The 18,844-nt window shown below is 56.3% G+C and overlaps 1 protein-coding gene across 1 annotated transcript; it reads right to left on the minus strand.

The window, feature by feature from the left end:
- Positions 1-11,120: 11,120 nt before the first annotated feature.
- Positions 11,121-17,285, minus strand: CPN2 (carboxypeptidase N subunit 2). Its single transcript, XM_054040089.1, has 3 exons — positions 17,244-17,285; positions 16,570-16,817; positions 11,121-12,822 (listed from the first exon to the last, which is right to left on the minus strand). Exon 3 carries the CDS (start codon positions 12,814-12,816, stop codon positions 11,176-11,178), a length of 1,641 nt encoding a protein of 546 aa, XP_053896064.1. The 5' UTR covers positions 12,817-12,822; positions 16,570-16,817; positions 17,244-17,285; the 3' UTR covers positions 11,121-11,175.
- Between the last annotated feature and the right edge of the window lie 1,559 nt (positions 17,286-18,844).

Raw genomic sequence — 18,844 nt, forward strand, 5'->3', positions numbered from 1 at the left:
ATGATCTGGAGGATGGCGTGGACTGCACTCTCAGCAAGTTTGCAGATGACACTAAACTGGGAGGAGTGGTAGATACACTAGAGGGTAGGGATAGGATACAGAGGGACCTAGACAAATTAGAGGATTGGGCCAAAAGAAACCTGATGAGGTTCAACAAGGACAAGTGCAGAGTCCTGCACTTAGGACGGAAGAATCCCATGCACCGCTACAGACTAGGGACCGACTGGCTAAGCAGCAGTTCTGCAGAAAAGGACCTGGGATTACAGTGGACGAGAAGCTGGATATGAGTCAACAGTGTGCCCTTGTTGCCAAGAAGGCAAACGGCATTTTGGGCTGTATAAGTAGGGGCATTGCCAGCAGATCGAGGGATGTGATCATTCCCCTCTATTCGACATTGGTGAGGCCTCATCTGGAATACTGTGTCCAGTTTTGGGCCCCACACTACAAGAAGAATGTGGAAAAATTGGAAAGAGTCCAGCGGAGGGCAACAAAAATGATTAGGGGACTGGAGCACATGACTTCTGCGGAGAGGCTGAGGGAACTGGGATTATTTAGTCTGCAGAAGAGAAGAATGAGGGGGGATTTGATAGCAGCCTTCAACTACCTGAAGGGGGTTCCAAAGAGGATGGATCTAGACTGTTCTCAGTGGTAGCAGATGACAGAACAAGGAGCAATGGTCTCAAGTTGCAGTGGGAGAGGTTTAGGTTGGATATTAGGAAACACTATTTCACTAGGAGGGTGGTGAGGCACTGGAATGGGTTACCTAGGGAGGTGGTGGAATCTCCTTCCTTAGAGGTTTTTAAGACCTGGCTTGACAAAGCCCTGGCTGGGATGATTTAGTTGGGGTTGGTCCTGCTTTGAGCAGGGGGTGGGACTAGAACCTCCTGAGCTCCCTTCCAACCCTGATATTCTATAATTCTATGAAAGCCTGAACCTGGTGTACCTTCGCACGTCCACTGTCCCCTAGCGCAGTCTGAGCTGCCCCCGTGCTGTGCAAATGGTGTTAAGTGCTAATGGGGCCACGCTCTGAGACGGTCACAGGGCGTTGTGTGTGGGTGTTCATTAGCCAGCACTATGTGCGGTATTGCATAGTCAGGGGAGTTTTCATTTCTCATTACCATGTTTTCAAGGTATGAAGGACCGTGGGAAGGACACGTCCAATTCAGTCTAGAGATGGATTCAGGCTGCAACATTCAGATCCCATGAATCTCGAACATCCCAGCACTCAGGCTGTTCAGAGCTAGGGACCAGACCAGGAACCTAGAGTTTAACTGCACTTATGCACGAAAATGGGCCTGAGCTGAAAAGTTTGGGGTTGGCTCCAAATCTGGATCCAGACTTTTCCAAAGCCCAAGGATGTAAAGATCTGGGTCTTTGGTTGAGCTCATTATAAAGAGAGAAGGGGCACTGGATCAAACACCCCAATATTGAGTGGTGTCCCTCTCTAACAGTTTTGGTCTAAGCCCATTTCTAATGCAGTCTAAACACAAAGCACCGTCAGGTTTCTGAATACACAGAAGTTGTGCTCTCTGTATCCTGTTCTGCTCAAAAAGTGGATTGAGTATAACTTCGCTTCTCCCCTCTGAGTAACCCAGAAGACAGTGGAACGCCAGGCTGTTCTTTCCTTAATATTTGACTTGCTGTGTTTGTTTTCTCCTGCTTTGTGTCCTCTTAGCTATCCCCACACTGGGATGACATTTCAGAAAGCTGCAGAAACTTTTCAACCTCTGGATCCAACTAGTGGGGAGGGGACCTCTACAATGTTTAGAGCGGTGGCTCAGTTTGAATCAGATGCAAAAACCTCACCTGATTTTTTTTTGTGGGGGGGGGGGAGGGATGCAGATACTTTCAGTCACAATGATTTATTTCAGACTGAGAACAACAGAACAAGAAAGAACAAAAATAAAGTCACAACGTTGTGAACACCGAGCATTCAAAAAACATGAGTCAGGTCCCGAAAAATCACGAGTTTGTAATCAAGAATACATTGTCAGTCCTTTTATTTGCCTTCTGGGTTGAGCCTTTAAGGTTCACATTCTCAAGCTTTACTCTGCAATCATGAGGGCTCGAAATTTACATTTTGTTTTGTTTTTCAAAAGGAAGCTGAGATTCTCACCTACTCACCTCACTCCAGGAGCTGGGGCTTGTAACAAACAAACAAACAAAGCTCTTGTGAGACTGATGATAAAGCTGAGAGTTAACAACACTGAAATCTCCAGCGGAGAACACACAATGTGTCTCTCCCCTCTGTGACAGGCTGCATTGAATGGAACAAAAAACTGGCTCCCTGTCTCTGCAAACATCAGCTCTTAGAGAGGTAAAGGCGCAGTACATTGCAAACGAAGGCATAACAGTTCCAGAGCTGATACACTTATTATCCAGCGCTTATCAGATCCACCTGAACCTTTTGTGTCAGCAGCTGGACTAAAGATTTCATGGGAACAACTTCCTAGTGACAGCTTTGCAACTTCCTGCTAGGCCAGGACAACCGCACTGATGGACTCGGTTGTAGTTTGGCACGTACCCTTCTGCTGTGAGCTGGAGCCCAGGACTACAGAGACGGGGACACACGTCCAAAATCAGGAGATTAGGACAGTTTGCCAGACTTGTTCTGAAGTTCAAAGGAGAGCTGGAGTCAGTTGGGGATTCTGGGGAAGGTTCAGGTCAGTTATTGTAGCTGAACAAACTGGCCCGTCCCCAGCCAACTACAGCTCCAGGCAGCACGTTGGCCAGGCAGCATTTCAAAGAGGTGGCGGGTTTGTTGTTTGCCTTTGGGGGATAATTCAAAGGAAAAGGTGCTTGTTCTCTCTCTCCCTGCCCTTGTGTCAGGGGAAATTTCCCATCCAGGGGCGCACAGGGCTGTCTGCCAGCAAGTTCTGGTTTAGGACCCCAGCACTCAAGCAGAAGACAAGGACCAGAACCCACTGCAGGAGGTTACAAGGAGAAAAACCTTGGGATAAAAGCATTCGCCTTGTCACCAGGTTAGTACAAGGCAGCAGCGGCATACAAGGACGACTTTAATATCAGAGATGAGGAAATTGAGGGGAGAGAGAGAGGAACTCAGAAATCCAAATATTGATCTGTCATGTAACACAGCGCAGGGGAAGTCGGACAGAATACAGAGCCCCGTGGGGTTTGCTGTGACCGGGGAGCTGCCCTGTGGCTCTTTGCATAATCCACACGTCACGTCGACCAGTAACAAGAAGGAAACCAAGACAACGAGCCCAAGCCCTCTAAAGTCAGTGGGAGCAGGATCGAACCCTGTGTGCCTGTCCCTTGGGAGCTTAATGGTCAGAGGCAAAGATGTTGATCGGCTTTGTCAGAAACAGCCCAAATCGAGTGCACCAGGGCAATGCAAATACCTCGTTCTGGGCAGAGGCCCACGAGCACCTATGGGCTGTCTCAGGCAAATGAAGTTTAGAAACGAAGGGAAAAGAAAGCAGATAAAAATGGGCAAAGGCCCATCTGAGCCAAGGTCAGCACCAGTCTCCCTTGCTCCCGTGTTGCGTGGCATAAACCCAGGCTGAACCACATGCAGGACTCCCTCCATGTCCCACAGTCCCCAGGGCCAACAGGGGAAAACGTCCTTCAGACTCAGCTGTGGCAATGAGTTGAACACTTCGCCTGTGGTAGAGAATCCCAGAGCGACCCAAAGTAATTTGTCCCAATAACTGCCCATTATTTTGGTGCCGTCCCAGCCTGGTGGATTATGCCAGGACTTCCAGAGTCATTAGTCTCTATTTCCATCTCCTGCAGCCTTTCCCTCTCGCTGCTGCTAAGCGAAGTGCATGGTGCAGTGTAAAGCTATTGGGTAAAGTCAGGAGCTGGAGCGTCAAAATTTCAGTAGCCCGTGGACAGGCGGGAACAAGGTCACTGGCTGTCGTTTGGTGCCATCTAGTGACTCTTTGCAGAAAGACCTGTCAGAAGATTTCCAGTCCCAGGACTGTCTTGTTTTCCCTTAGCGCCTTTGCCAGTTTTCTCGGTGATGGGCTGTGCACACACCCTATGGGGCAGAGATTCCTTCTCCCTTCACACACTCCCAGTCTCCTCTCTCCCCTCCCGCAAGGCGCTGTCATTGTCACCGGAGACCCTGTATGAGCGAAGCGAGCACTGGAGGCAGGGTAGCTGCCCGGTTGAGCAGCAGGGATGCCAGTGAATGGCACCGGCAGCCCCCTGGGTTCAGCCACCCTGCAAACAATGGGGGGGGAGTGAGGTGCACACACACAGCACCCACCAGAGGGACCCCATCACGGGGGGGGGGGGGGGAGGATGAGACACCCACCATGATGGCCAGCGTGAGGGAGGCGCTGCAGGATAGGGCAGATGGACTCAATTCCCAGAGACCAAGATGGGCACAGCCATCCGCCCTTCTGGGACGCCCAGAGCCCTGCACCGGGCCTCCTGTGGGGGGGCCGTGTTTAAAGGGGCAGCAGTGTGCCCGAGCTGCCCAGGGTCCCTTGCAATCTAGGGCCTGGCTCCACTGTCCGTGAGCGAGGTGCTGGGCACTGGGCTGCCCTTGTTAGTTACATGCCTGCAAATACTGCCTGGGGCCCCGTGAAAGCCCACCTCGGCTGGTCTCCCCTCCCTCGAGCCTGTGTCAGTATCCCCTGCGGTGTGGGGGAGGTGGCTGGGGAGGGGAGGGGGAGCAGACAGCATTGGGGACAGGCCAGGGGAACTAGGGCTCTCCTGTGGGACTCAGTGTGCTCGCCCGTCTCCGTTTAACTTGGTCTTTTCCTCTTGCTGAGCTCTGTGCCAGGACCCGCTGCCCCCCTCACTGCCAGGCGACAGGGCTAGGGCGCTGCACACAGCGGAGTGCCCCAGGATGGCATCACAGCTCATCCCGTCTCTCACATGTGGGAAGGGGGCCGGGGGCCAAGCTCATTTGCTGTTTGAGATGTTGGGCCGGATGATGAGCTGTTTAATCACTGGTGCACCCAGTGGAGCCGCAGGAGGGGCAGTCACAAGGCAGCCATAAAAAGACACCTACTTGTCACAACCCAAAGTGTCTTACGGCTAGCGATAGCCCCCATCCGTGGGGACTGAAGCCAGGACCTCCACCTCCTCAGCTCAGGACCACAAGGCCCTGGGCTCCTGCTCCACTGACCACCCAGCCGTGAGCGTGAGGGGCTGTAATTGGGAAGCTGGAGGGCAGGGGAAAGCATGTGGTGTCTTTGGCAAAGCATGGAAAGGGCTCTCGCCGGCAGCAATGGGAACGGGGAGCAGCCGGCACCCCCGCAGCCCCAGTGCAAGAGCATGAACCATTGCCCGGGGGAGATGGGTGCAGAGAGCAGGGGCTGGAGGCCCATGTTAGTTACCTCCAAGGCCTTCCCAGGGAGAAGCCAGCCACGCAGAATCCTTGCCTGGGGCCCTGACAACATTTCTGAAAGACACGAATGGTGCTGGAAGCTGGGCTCACGACCGCTCAGTTTGCTGGTGAGGTACTTGGGTTCTGGGGTCTTGGCCCTTGGCCTGTCACTCCACACCTCGGCTTCTCTGAAGCTCACGACTCAGCCACCAGCCTCTGGGGCAACAGCCGTGGCACTTGGCAGAACCTCTGTGTTCTTTCTTCTGTACCCAGCCACTTCCCCCAACCTCGACTGTCTTAATCTTATCGCCAATGTGTCGGTTTGCACAAAGGTGTTTTAGGAGTGATGGACCTTGCAGCCTTTGGAATCGCATTGACATCATTTTTATGGCCCTGTGTAGACCCCCTGGTAGTCTTTGGGGGGGTCCATGCTCACTTTCACCCATGCTGTATCATTTGCACTTAAGGGCTTGGCAGGAGAGAAGGAAAAGGAAACCAGGTGCATTGCACTGAAAAACAAGACGTTTCCAAATGTTAATTATGAAGAAAAATGAAATCCGTTCCTCTCTCTTCCCAGTTTAGAATCCATGAGCTCATTGGCTTATAGAGGGCATTAAAACAATGATTTTGTCTGGCTCCTGATTCAGAGGTACCAGTAGTAGTGCTGGAGGTTACCCCCTTGGTTTGTGTGACTTACGTGCCAGGGGGACAGAGCGGGGGTCCCGAACAGGAAGGGCAACCAGCAGGAGAGTTCAAGATCAAGTCTCGCTCTAGGACAGACTAGTTCTTCCCTGCTAGAACCACAGCTGGGTAACCCACATCACCATTACACCGGGGCAGCTCCTGGCCCAGACAGCGCTCCTTTCGAGAAAGCCTATATCTGCATGAACGTCCGTTCACGAACAGTGAGCAGTGGTGCGACAGACAGCCAGGGGCCCTGCTTGCAGAACCTGGGGTGGAAGGTGTCCACCCCGCCCCTCCCGGACAAACACATCTCCTTGGGAGGAGTTGGAACTCAATCAGGCTGCTGACAGGGGAGCTTCAGTTGCTCTGCAGTATTTGTTAATTTCCTCACGATTTCATGAGCCAGTCCTAACTGAGATCAAATCCAGGGTCATTTACCTGCAGGCCACAATGCCCCTCCCCTTCCCCCGGGATCTGGGTGTGTACACACGTTGTGACCCTTTCACTCCAGGTACTGCCGAACGAGGGGTCAAGAGGCGGGTTTGGTGTAAAGGATTTGATTTAAATGAGGCCTCGGAAGTGCCCTAGTAACGCAGCGTCGGCAGGGTGTGGAGAACAGGCTGGGCCAAGGGACTCTTCGCTGGAATGTGCCCTGTGCACAGGGCTCTCAGGAGGTGTGATTGCTGCATGTGTGGACGTACCCGAGCTACCTAGAGCAAAGCCAGATCCAGTAACAACTCAGGGAAGCCGCGGCAGCCTGGGCGGGTGCATGGGCTAGCGCCCCTCCTGCCCGGGACCCCGGGCACGTACCCGAGCAACCAACGCCCACGCCGCTGCGGCTTCGCTGCTGCTGTTACTCAAGCTGGCTTTGCTCTAGCTAGATGGGGTAGGTGTCCACGTGCTGCATGGTGTGGACACACAGTGGTCACTGAGCAGCCACCGGTCCCCGCGCCTCGGAGAGCTCCTCTGCGTGGGGCAGTTACCCCAGCCGAAGGGAGGGCATGAATTTAAACCGACACCATTACAGCAGCACGCCGTGTGGGGACGCTCATTCTGGTATAAATGGCTTTTTCCAGTTCATCTGAGGTCGCCTTGGAAGGGCTTTAAGCTAGGCCAGAACACGTCACTCCTGTGCAGGATGAGAGGATCCCCACTGGGCGTTACATCGGGCAGGATGAAAGGGTCCCGCCCGGGCGTTACATCGGGCAAAACGAGAGGGTGTTCCCCCTCCCCGGGGCGTTACGTCGCTGTCTCTGCAGCAGTTTAACTCTAGCGGTACAATTACAACTTCCCATGCAGAGCGGCCCTGAGCGACAGGGCCCCCCATGGAGTCTGCAGCCCTGGCTGGCGGACACAGCACCAGCACCAGCTCCTCCTGGCGAGGGCAGTGGCGTCTGTCCACCAGACGGCTCCCTGCTCGCCGCACTGCCCCCCTGGCGGGGCAGCCTGGAGCCAAGAAGGAACTAGGGGAGGTGCGTGTAAACACGGGTTTTCCTCTAGCCAGAGCTTGCAGGCTTGTTGTTGTTCGGGGTGCTGGGGGCCCATGTCTCTACAGATGATCATCTTTGTCTCCATTTCAGCGGCGCCCCCTGCTTTTGGCCGTGAGATGGCGCTGCAGCACAGGCCTCTGAATAACCTTCCTCTCCGGCGTGTAGCCAGGTGGGGTTATTCTGGAGTCACTAGTGGAGTTTTCAATTCACAACCTGCCTTAATCCGAATCGACTTTCTGGTGCAGACCAGCCCTCACGGCGGGAGGGATCCGGATGGCAGGGGCACACTCACCACATGCTTGGGCAGGGCTTGAGGCTGCAAGGGGCTGGGGCAGCAGCCAGGAAACTGGGAACAGTAGAGCAATAAAGCGCCGTTAGGTTCATCAGTAACTGACCAGCCTACAGCTTGCACAGCCAGGCTCGGGGGACTGGAAACGGCCCGGGGGCTCAGACGGGCTCAGGGGGGAGCAGCCGCACAGGAGAGCAGGGGACACAATCTCCTCTCGGTGCAGTGCAGTGGGACCCCAGTGCCAGACTCTGGGCCCACAGGGCCGGACAGCACACAACTGCCCAAGAGAAACAAGGTTTGTATCTACTTTACTCTTTCGAAAAATCCCTCCCTGCGAATGTGGTGCCACCGCAGTGAATGGGACCGGGGCCCCGGCGACCGGCGAGCTCCTTGCACAGCGTGGGCAGCGGCAGTGCACAATCCGGCCCTGGAGGGGCCCGTGCTACGGTCACCGAGTTAGCTCCGTCTCTGCAGCCTGCTCCGTCCCTGTCCCCTTTCGGCAGTACTTGGGCATGGATGGAGCAGCTCCCTTCACACCAGCCACCAGGTGGTAACAGCATCGGAGCCGGGGAGCTGCCGGTGAAAGGGTTTATAACCTCCCACCAGCCCCCTGCCCAACCACCCTCTGCCCTTTCCCGATGGGCATGCGATGCGTATTGGCGACACTGCGCTCAGAGGTGTGACTGCAGCGGGGGTAGTTTTCCCTGGGCTACCGCAGTTAGAGCAGTGGCGATGCGCCGGCTGGACACGCCCAGCTGGGGAGGTGCTGGGGCCTGCACCCCTGGATGGGTAGTGCTGGGTTTAGCGTGCTAGCGCGGGTAAAGGTGGCGGGGTACGTCTAGCTGAGCTACAGTCACGCCTTGGATTGATTGCAGGGTAGACACACCCTCCAGGGCCGGGTTAGCAGCCAGTGCCGTGCAGTAAAAACAGGGGCAGGGGGGTTGTTATTATTTGTATTAGCTTAGTGCCCAAGAAAGCCAGCCAGGGCCCAGGGTGTTAGGCGCTGTACAAGCCCTGCCCCAGAGAGCCTGTCGTTTTTACTGCTGAATTAAACAAAGCCCTGTGCAACGGGGGGACCCCGTGTCGTCCAGGCCAGCCATGCAGGCAGATGTCCTCCCCCGGGATGATTGTACAAGGAATGCACTGACACGTGCACTCGTTCATTCCACACAGATAAATTGCTGTGGTGTCCTCTGCTCCCCAGCCACAGCCGCGGGCGGGACCTCGGCGAGGGACGTCACCAAGCGGGGGGTGGGGGGCGGGGACAGTTCTGCGCTACGTTTATGACATGGGAGAAGAGCATCACTCACCTGGCCAGACACGGCACAGCACACCAGCCCGACGCTCAGGGGAGACTGGATGGCAAAGCAGGTGACTAGCTGGAGGCCTTGGCACAGAGCTGGCTGTCACGGGGTCCCGGCCCCACGTGACTGCTGTCACGTCCATCCCAAGCCTGCGCACAGATAAACGGGGAGATCCCCTGGGTGTGCAGCCCACTCCAGGAACGTCCAGCGAAGCCTCCATTCCGGAGCCGGGAAGTCACTGTCACAATACGGCAATCTGCTCTGTGTACCCCCAATACTCCTCCCCCACCCCTGTGACACTGGCAGACCATGCCAAGGCCTGAAAACTTACAAAGTCCTAGCTGGAAACAGACTTAATTGCCTGTGCGTTAGCATGATCAGACTAGGGATTGGCTGTGAAGTTGGTAACACTGAATTGCATTCAGTGTTGCGTTAGCATGATCAGACTAGGGATTGGCTGTGAAGTTTAGACTTCACGAAATGCTTGTAGGATGCAGCATGTCTTGCTCTCCCTTAGAACCTCGCTAGCCCATGGGGTAGCTCTGTTGCTGGTCGGTTGTAAACCTCTGGCATTGTGTAACTCACCACACCGGAGAAGCAGCATTAGTTAGGTAAAGTCTCGGCCTGCGGACAAAGGCGAGAGGCCCCGTGGAGTGGAGTCCTCACTCCCTCCAGCAAGGAGAGACCTGGGCATGAACTCATCCTAGGGGCGAGGACTCTGGAGGGGAGGGGATAAAATCCCTGTCAGGAAGAAACTGAATCTCTTCGATGCTGTCTGAACTCGGAGGGGCAAAGAGTCCTAGACATAAGCAGAGAAATGCCCTGCTGCGTGGCCAGGGTCAGCCCTAGGAGACCGTTTGAACTGCCAGATTACTACAACCCCATCACCTTTCGAATCGGAGGCTTCGGCGACACTGCCAGCTCCTGTCGGTTTAACGACGTCGCTGTGATTGCCCCCAGTGCAGACCGTACTATGTGGATAAGAGAGCTTCTCCCGGCATCACAGCTACCAACTTTCGGGGGTGGAGTAACTACGCCCATGGGAGACGTTCTCCTATCAGCACAGGTAGCGTCTTCACTAAGTGCTACAGCGGCACAGCAAGTGTAGACAAGCCCACAGACTGACACTCACTGGTGTATATACGCCTGTCACTTTAACCTGTAATTAACTCTCTTCTTCCTTTATCCTAGTTAGTTTGTTACAGAACTGGCTACCAGTGCTGTCTTTGGTGTGAGGTCAACGACACAAATTGACCTGGGGTAAGTGAATGGTCTTTTGGGACTGGGGGCAAAATGAATATGGTGTCATCCTTGGTATGAGTGATGGTTTATCCCCGAGTGCCCCAGGGGACTGCCTGGTAAGACGGTTACACTGCTTCAGGTGTTCACTGTCCTGGGCTGGTGACACCGAATTGTAGAACATGCAGCCAGACTGGGGTCTCGGCTCTCAGCCTGCGGCAAGCTTGGTGCAAACAGTCGTGATCCGCTCCAGACAGCATGACCCCCGCGCACACTCCAGCATCCCAGCTGGAGACTGGGGCCTGATTTCCAGACGCGCTGAGCAGAAGAGAGGAGGATTGCTTATTGGAACCCCCCCAGCCCATCTCTGTGCCCCCCCCGCCCCCGTCCTGCCCCCTTTGCTCTGTCCTTAGTCCCTGCTGGGTTACGGCTGCTATAGACCATACATACCCTGGCACCTTGGGCCTGGCTATGCAATAACTCACTCCCAACTGACACCCGCGGAAGTGAGGTCAGAATCGGGCCCCTCCTACTGGTATGTCTGAGGGACCCCCTGGATAGCTGCAGCCCTGCATGTCTTTATCTTGGTGACCGCCAGGACGGGGGATGCAGCGTCACCCTGGGAGCAGCTGCACGTTCTTTACTGTGGGAAACTTTAAACTAGGAATAGCATTTAATGAAACCTGAGCTACAGCCAATACATAGAGATGCCCGTAAACCCGTACCAACGCCTGGCTCTCAGACAGCGCCTCGGGACAATAAACACACAGCGCAGGGGAGAACTGAGATGAACAATAACAACCCATCACTCTGGTTGTGACGTTTAATGGCACCAGCCCATTGGGGAGAGCTCCGGCCTGGGGCTCAGAACGGGGGGGGGTGAGAAACAGCCTCTTCCTCCCTTGCTGCCCCTCCTGGCTCTGCACGGATGGTGACCCGGACCCTCACTGTGCCACAGCTGGAATTCAAGACCCAGTTGCTGTCATAGGCCAGTCCCTGGCCAGTCGAGTCCCCTTGTGGAGGGAGATTGACAGTTAACCGGTGGCATGCGGCTGCGTCACAGGTGAGCTGCACGGTGCCTTGGGGGTCACTGTAGGTGCACGGGGCCCGGGCTGGCTCTGCCTCTCCCGGGGACAAGGAGGAGTCTGCCGGGCCCGGAGCAGCCAGACACACCAGTTGCTCTTGAGGTAAAGCTGGGAGCGCCCATCCCTTTAAGCGGTCAGGGCTTGCGCAGAAGGTCTGAGAGTTCAGGGGCGCAGACCAGTTCCGGATCCAGCTGGCGAGAGAGGCCAGCCGGCAGTCGCACACCCAGGGGTTGTCCTTCAGGGCCACGCCGAGCAGGTAGTCATTGGAGTCAAAGATCCCCTCGGGCAGTGCCTGCAGGTGGTTCCCGGCCAGATCCAGCACCTCTAGGCTGAGGAGGTTGTGGAAGGTGTCCCCCGCCAGGGCGGTGAAGATGTTGTGGTCCAGCTGCAGCGTGGTGAGGCTGGAGAGGTCTCTGAAGACCCCCGCGGGCAGGTGACTGAGCTGGTTGTGCGAGAGGACGATGGTCTGCACCTGGGACAGGTTGCTGAAGATCCCCTCAGGGATGGTCTCAAGCCGGTTGGAGGCGGCGAAGAGCTGGCCCAGCTTGGGCGTGCCCCGGAGCAGGCCGGCGGGGAGCGCAGAGAGGCGGTTGCCCTCCAGGTTTAGGACGTCCAGGTTCGGCAGGCAGGAGAAGGTGCAGGGGTGCAGGCTGGTGAGGGCGTTGTGCTGGAGCTCCAGTCTCCGCAGGCGGGAGAGCCCAGAAAAGGCTCCCAGGGGCAGTTCCGCCAGCGCGTTCCTATCCAGGGAGAGCGCTTCGAGGCTCCTCAGGGGCTGGAAGATGCCGAGCGGGAGGCGGGTGAGGCCGACGTCGCTCAGCTTCAGCACTTGGAGCAGGGCGAGCGGGTCGAACAGCCGGCCGGGCACCTGGGCCATGGGGTTGTGAGACAGGTCGAGCTCCCTCAGCCCCCTCAGCAGGGAAAAGACCTTGGGGGGCAGGGTCTCTATCTTGTTCCCTTGCAAGTGAAGCGCTTCCAGGCTGGGCGTGCGGTTGAAGAGCTCTGGCTCCAGGCCTCGGAGGGCGCTGAAGGTGAGGACGAGATTGCGCAGCTCCAGCAGGCTGCCGAAGGCCTCGCTGCTCAGGGCTGACAAATTGCTGCCTGAGACCTCGAGCTCAGCGAGGCTGGGCTGCCCCCCAAAGGCGCCCGCTTGCAGGGCCAGGCTTGGGTTGTTAAGGAAAACCAGCCTGGTGAGGCTGCCGCAGTTGCTGAAGGCCCCGCTCTCGACAGCGGCGAGGGAGGTCTCCACGAAGAAGAGCTGAGTGGCATTGCCTGGCAGGCCCTCGGGGATGCCCCGGATCTCCGCCCCGGAGCAGAACACTTTTGTTCCGTCATAGCACTGGCAGGGGGGCGGGCAGGCCTGGGCAAACCTGCCCAGCAGCAGGCCCTGGAGACACAGCAGCAGGGGTGTGGGAAACGTCATCCTGCGCTAGAGAAAAACACACAGGTCAGTAGCCCCGGGCCCAGCCCCTTCCCAGATGGCCTGGAGAAGTCACAGAAAGCGGGAGCTGGCCAGAGGCTGCAGCATTTCCTTTAAGCAAAGGTTGCTCTGAGTGACAGCTGAGGTTGGCTGTTCTCAGCTCTGCCATGGTGGGGCAGGGCAGGCTCCCAGGGATCGCCACAGGCGCCCCACGGTACAGCCATGAGCAATGCCTCACCCCCAACAATCCCTGCCTCTGGGGATCTACTGGCTTCACCCCAAAAACTTCTCCCTGCAGCTCCGCAGGGAGCCTCCCCCGACCTGGCAGCCACTGGGTGCCCAGCCCTGCATGTGGCCCCAAGTCGCGATCCTGCACACCCACCCGCCCCCCACTGCAGGCAGCTCCCTCCAGCCGGGTGGGGGAGGGGCAGGATTTGGGGGACAGGCGGGAATCCCGATAGAGCCGCTGGGAAGTGACATGTGAGGCAGGTTAGGTCCCCCCCGGCTACGCAGCGGCAGGAGCACAGGCCCGAGGCAGGGCCAGGAGCAAGCCAAGGTTCTAGTCCCCGTTCTGCCCCGGAGCCGTCGCGAGGCCTTTCCCAAGCGGTTTGGGGGGGCTGCAGTTGGGCGTGTGATCCCAGAGGAAGTGCCCCGTTCTCAGCCCTGCCTCAATATTTCGCAGGGAGCTCTGAGTCGCCCACACAACTGGTGCCGTCAAAGTCTTCTTTGGCTCATCACCTTTAAGTGAAGCAGCCGGCGCCCATGTGTGTCCATAAGGGCTGTGATTGAGTGCCCAGGGCCCCCCCAGACCTGCCCCTCTCCTCAAAGCAGAGGGGTTTGTCTCTGCCACGTCTCCTTGGCCCCTGCTCATGCAGAGTTTGTTATTAGACCCATGTGCTGGGCTGGGAGCAGAACCACATCCGGGCTTTGTGCCAGGAGGGGGGAAGGATCCCTCAGGCCTCTTGCTGCGAGGGCCAGACGCTGCGCTCGGCGACCCCGGGGGAATTCCTGGTGAGTGACGCTGAGTCAGCAGCAGCCTCACACCAGGGGAACAGCGCCGGCCGGCCCCACAAGTGTGCGTTTCCCGCTGACGTTTGAAATCAGCCGTGAGGAGGGATTAGGCCTCACGGCTAGTTAGGAGGGATTCAGAGGGGCAAAAGTAAACGTCCAACTGGGGTTTATTACCACGTCTGAGGAGGACACAGTGAGACACTTGATACGTTTATGAATAAACCTGTTCTGCGACAAGGTGCCTGTCGCTCTTACGTACATAACTGCATTACCCGACCCTTAGGAAAAGGGACGTTCTGTAGAATGGGTCTGCACTCGAGTGTCTAACGAAAGTTCAGGGGCAGTGAACCAGATTCTCAGCTGGTGTACATGAGCCTCAGTGACTAATGGAGAGATGCCAACCTAGACTGGATGAACCTCTGCCCCATTAGGGCTGGTTTTCTGTAAACGGGTCTCCAGGCATCGCACACATTCAGTGATGCACCTGCTTTATGTCAGTGCCATTCTATCTGCATTTGGAAATTTCTGGTTTGCGGGTGTACAAGGCACTTGTTTTGCCATGTGTGTGCATAAATCAGGGATTTAGAACACACGTGGAGCAGTGTGCATGCACACGTCTGCACACCCAGGTAGGCAGATTCAGCCAGAATCAGTATCACAGAAGCGATACATTCGATGGATTTTTGTAAAGTGGCTGTGCAAACCTTCCATTTACAAGTCACACTTCAGCATCAAACGTTTAGTGAGATTGTAGGGGTGTGTCTGTGCACAGGCAAAGTGGCCTAACTTGGTATGTGCACTGCCAGGAGTGCAAGCACAATGCTCTGATTTGCACATACATCTGGCAGGTTAACTAGCGGTATCTACACATCTGTCCAGTAGTACGTGTAAAATACCCCTGCACTCTTGTAGCTCCCTCCCCTCAGGGCTACAATACCCAGCCAGAAAGAGGGCTGCTCACACTCACATCTATAGAAACCAGTTAACGTTTCAGACAAAGCCACCAACCATTTCACATTGTCCCCAACGTGCAAATACATGGTGGGCTTTGAGTTTTGCACAACCCTTGCTATCAGATGAACCTTCGTTCCCTTTCCCAGACCACACTGGGTGATCTGTTACTTTCCCGATGGAATCAGACAGCGACAGAGATTTCAGACCCCTCAAGCAATGAGTCGCCTCCAGAACCCAGCTGTTATCTGCAGTATCCAAAAGCATGCACGAGTCCACGGACGAGATATCTGGCCAACTTCTGCTCTCCACGGCACTGCTGTCAGCCTGGAGTGACACCCCTGGTTTTACTAGGGAGACTCTGGATTGACACCAGGGCAACAGAGCTGGATTTGACCCACCCTTTTTAGCTCTCCTACCCACGCAGTTCTTCATGCAAAGCCAAACGCAGCTGCAAAAGTCCCCGTTCCTGCCAACAAACGCAGGGTCCCAAGCGCCTGAGAGGAGCGACAATGCAGACACCTCTCGTCCAGCCAAGCCAGGCCGCGGGCGTGATTCCGCCCTTTCCTCGCAGGAGGAATTTGCCCCTTCAAACGGCACCATGTTTACTGCAAGGGACACGGAGGCACTTTCAGCCTGGATGGGGCCAGTGATTTCTGCTTCACATCAACAACATCCTGTGTCCTGAGAATGCTCTGAAAAGACTCAGCGCGTCGGCGTGAGCAGAGAGAAACGCCTTGCTTCTCAGTAAACGAAACCACTGACCAGCTCCCCCAAAACAAAGGCACTTTCCATGAGGGGGAACTGCTTCTGGAACACCCAGCATCAGCCCTTTCTAAAAATATTAGAATGCAACCAGCAACGCTTTTAAATTCCCCCTCGACTTTCACCAAGCTCACTCAAGAATGGGCCTAGCAAAGTGGGTAGAATATAAAAATCTGATGCTTATGGGGCACCTTTCATTCAGGAGGATCTCAAAGCTTTTTACAAACTGCCTGCATGGTAAAGGGATCTCTCTCTCACCCACCCCTGTAAAGCAGCCACCACTGGGGGGAATGCAGCAGCTGCTTGACACAAGAACACCCCCCAAAGCTTTTAGGGGAAGAAGCGACCAGTAACTTCTCCTGTTGCTAACAAAGGGGAAATGAGAGAATGTGACCGTTAGAGACAGAAATCCAGATGCAAACTGCAACCCCCGCTCCCCCCCTCCTTCCCCCCCCCCACACACACACTTTGGGGAAGCTTGAATCCAGTCCACACCCCAATTTCTCTGTTAAGGCCTTTTAAACAACTGCACAGCTCGGCCCCATGGACATTAAACCGCACAGCTCGGCCCCGTCTCTAGCTATTAGGAATTGGCCAGGAACTAGCACGAACACTGATGAGCTTGCAGAACGTTCCACGGGATTAATAAACCACAAGGGTTTGAGGGTTTGGTTTTACATCTCATCCGAAAGGCATCCCTTCCAGCAGCACAGCCCCCAGCGCCAGGCTGGGCACACTGTCAGAGTTCAGACAATCACCATCTCCCGATCAGCCAGCACTGCTTCCTGCAGCCCTCAGGCCCCCGGCTAGCCTCACATCCAGCCCCCAGGCTTGCTTGGCGTGGGAGAGCAAAGATCTTGGCCAGCTGTGATATGGCCAGAGAGACACCCTGTTCCCCAGGCCCTGTCAGTGAGTCCTTGCTCAAAGGACCCCCTTCAAGGGCCAAGAAAAAACAGTTGCCTATGCTAGCAGGGGTAGAGTTGTATTTAGTAAATCTGGGGGGTCGCTTGCAGGGAGACGGTCACATACCTGAGGAAGTTGTCTGGTAAGGGCGGTTCTTGTATAGGTGTCACCAGCTGGCTGGATGCCCGGAGCTGCTACTGTACAAAACGTATTGTTTTCAGTTTCTTCTGTCACAGTCACATCCTACCCTAGCCATCAGGAACTGGCTTTCTAAAGCCAGACTAAGCCCCCAGCTGCTGGGTTGTTTAAGTGCCTCTTAGCTCCTGCTCTCTGCGGGGTGAGACCGGGCCGTGGAAGGTGGGAAGTGTCTCTTGCTGTAGAAGCAGAAAAAGAAAAACCAGATTCAGCACTTTGTCAGCTGAGTTAACGTGAAGCAACCGCTTCCTCTCAGCTGTGCTGGGCTCCATGTAATTTCTGCCCTGTGGTGAAACCCCCTGCCGCCACTTAACACGCATAACCGTTCAGTTCCCAGGTCTAACCAAACGCCCCAGAGGAGCAGCGTGGTGAGTCCCCGCTTGCTCACGTTGCTGTGAGTCAACTGGAGCACCACTGCCGTCGAGGGTACTACTCCAGCGCAACACTGGTGCGAGCAAAAGGGGATGAGATTCTCCATGGGGACTGGCACGGAGTTCTCGGACCCATTTCGAGACAGGCCTACCCCACAGCTAGCACATGGCACTGGCTCCTGGTGAGCTAGCAATGCCCAGGTCCTTCTCCCTGGCTCAGCCAAGCCCACGCACCTGAGTCTTGTCGCACTAATCGCCTCCTCCACCGGTTTCAGGATGCTGTGGCAGATTCCCAGCTGGCGCCAGCGGCCAGGGGGTTACTCTGAGCTCAGCCGCCGGAGGGAGCTGCGTGTTCCGCACTCTTGGCTAAGGACCAGAAGAGAACTCCGAACTTAACGTTCGTGCCAGGTTATTTGTACGTGCAGGCGAAGGCCCCAACCACTCTGGGAGTGACACGGCCACTCACCGCGCCAATAGGAGAGGGTGTGGCACCTACCGGGCAGGGCTGGAACCGAACGGGCACAGGGCACGTTCACGTGCTTGCAGGCGGCTTTGCACAGCCAAATGCGTGCCTCTGAATAAACCCTGAAGGGAAGGTGCTGTGGCAGGAATCACCGCGGGAGGCGGGCCATGCAGAGCTACAGGGCTCCTTACAGGCCTCCGTGGCTGGGCGTTCAGCCGCTCCCTGTCAGTCCCTAGCGCTCCCAGGGGTGCGCATGGCTGGTCTTGTGTCAGGGCAAGCAAACCCAGGGGTGGGGTCCCTGCTTACGCTCAATAAAGACATTCCCCCTCTCTTACACCAGCTTTTCTCCCCAGAGAACCGTGCTGACCCCACTGTGTGAGTGAGGAGGAGGAGGTGGGGGGGGAGAGCAAATCTGGCTTCCAATAGGCACCATCAGTACACGGTCTCCTCCAGCCAGTGCCCTCCTGCTGGCACAGAGCCAGGGCAGGATGGCCACCGGCAGCGTAGGGTTTGCTGTGGCACGAGGGGCAGGGCCTGCAAGCAGCCAGCGCAACCCCAAAGATGGCCAGGACAGCTGGGACGTGGCCTGATCCCCACCCTGCAGAGCCCCTGGGGACGCCTGGCTGAGCACAGGGCTGCCAGCAGCAATGGATGGGCTGGGGGGGGGGGACAGCGGTGGGCGTGCCCGTCTGCCAGGGGTGAAACCCACTGGACACAGCAGGCCTTGCTGACCCTGGGGGGAGGCGGATCCAGCCTGGTGTCCGCTCTGCCACGGCACCTCCATATCTGCCCCTCTGGGCTCGCTTTTCCCAGTCAGCTCCTCTGACGTGGCCACACGGGATGCAGCTGCCCCACCGTCCCGGGGGCCAATCGGGGCAGACACCGCCGGGAGAGACCAGGGCTCAGCACTCCAGAGGAGACGCAGTTGAGTCACCGGACTGGATACAGTATTTCTGGACCTTAAAAGGATATCGAGCAAAGCATCACCTAACCCCTGGTGACGTGCTACCCCTGCCTGTCAGTGCACGCTGTCTGCACAGCTGGAGGGTAAAGACGGGTGCGTGTGTATGCTGGAAGTCTGTTCTTTACCTAGGTTTGGAGGCGGTGGATATGCCAGCCTGCCCTAGACAATGGAACGGTGTTTCATCTGCCTGTGTCTCCCCCGTAAATTGAGCACAGAGACAATGGAAGGACATTTACATCTAAGGTAAACAGTGATTAAAACACCTGGAGAAACAAATTCACCAGCCCGGGAGGGACACAGCCTGGCGTTGGCACAAGCAGCAGGGGAGAAGGCATTATCAAGGGCCTACCTCTCCAAGAGTCACTGGGCTCTGAAAGGACGGAGAGGGAACCCCTCAGTCGCCATGGG

This window comes from Malaclemys terrapin, chromosome 9, assembly GCF_027887155.1.
Source record: "Malaclemys terrapin pileata isolate rMalTer1 chromosome 9, rMalTer1.hap1, whole genome shotgun sequence".
Taxonomy (NCBI): Eukaryota; Metazoa; Chordata; order Testudines; family Emydidae; genus Malaclemys; species Malaclemys terrapin.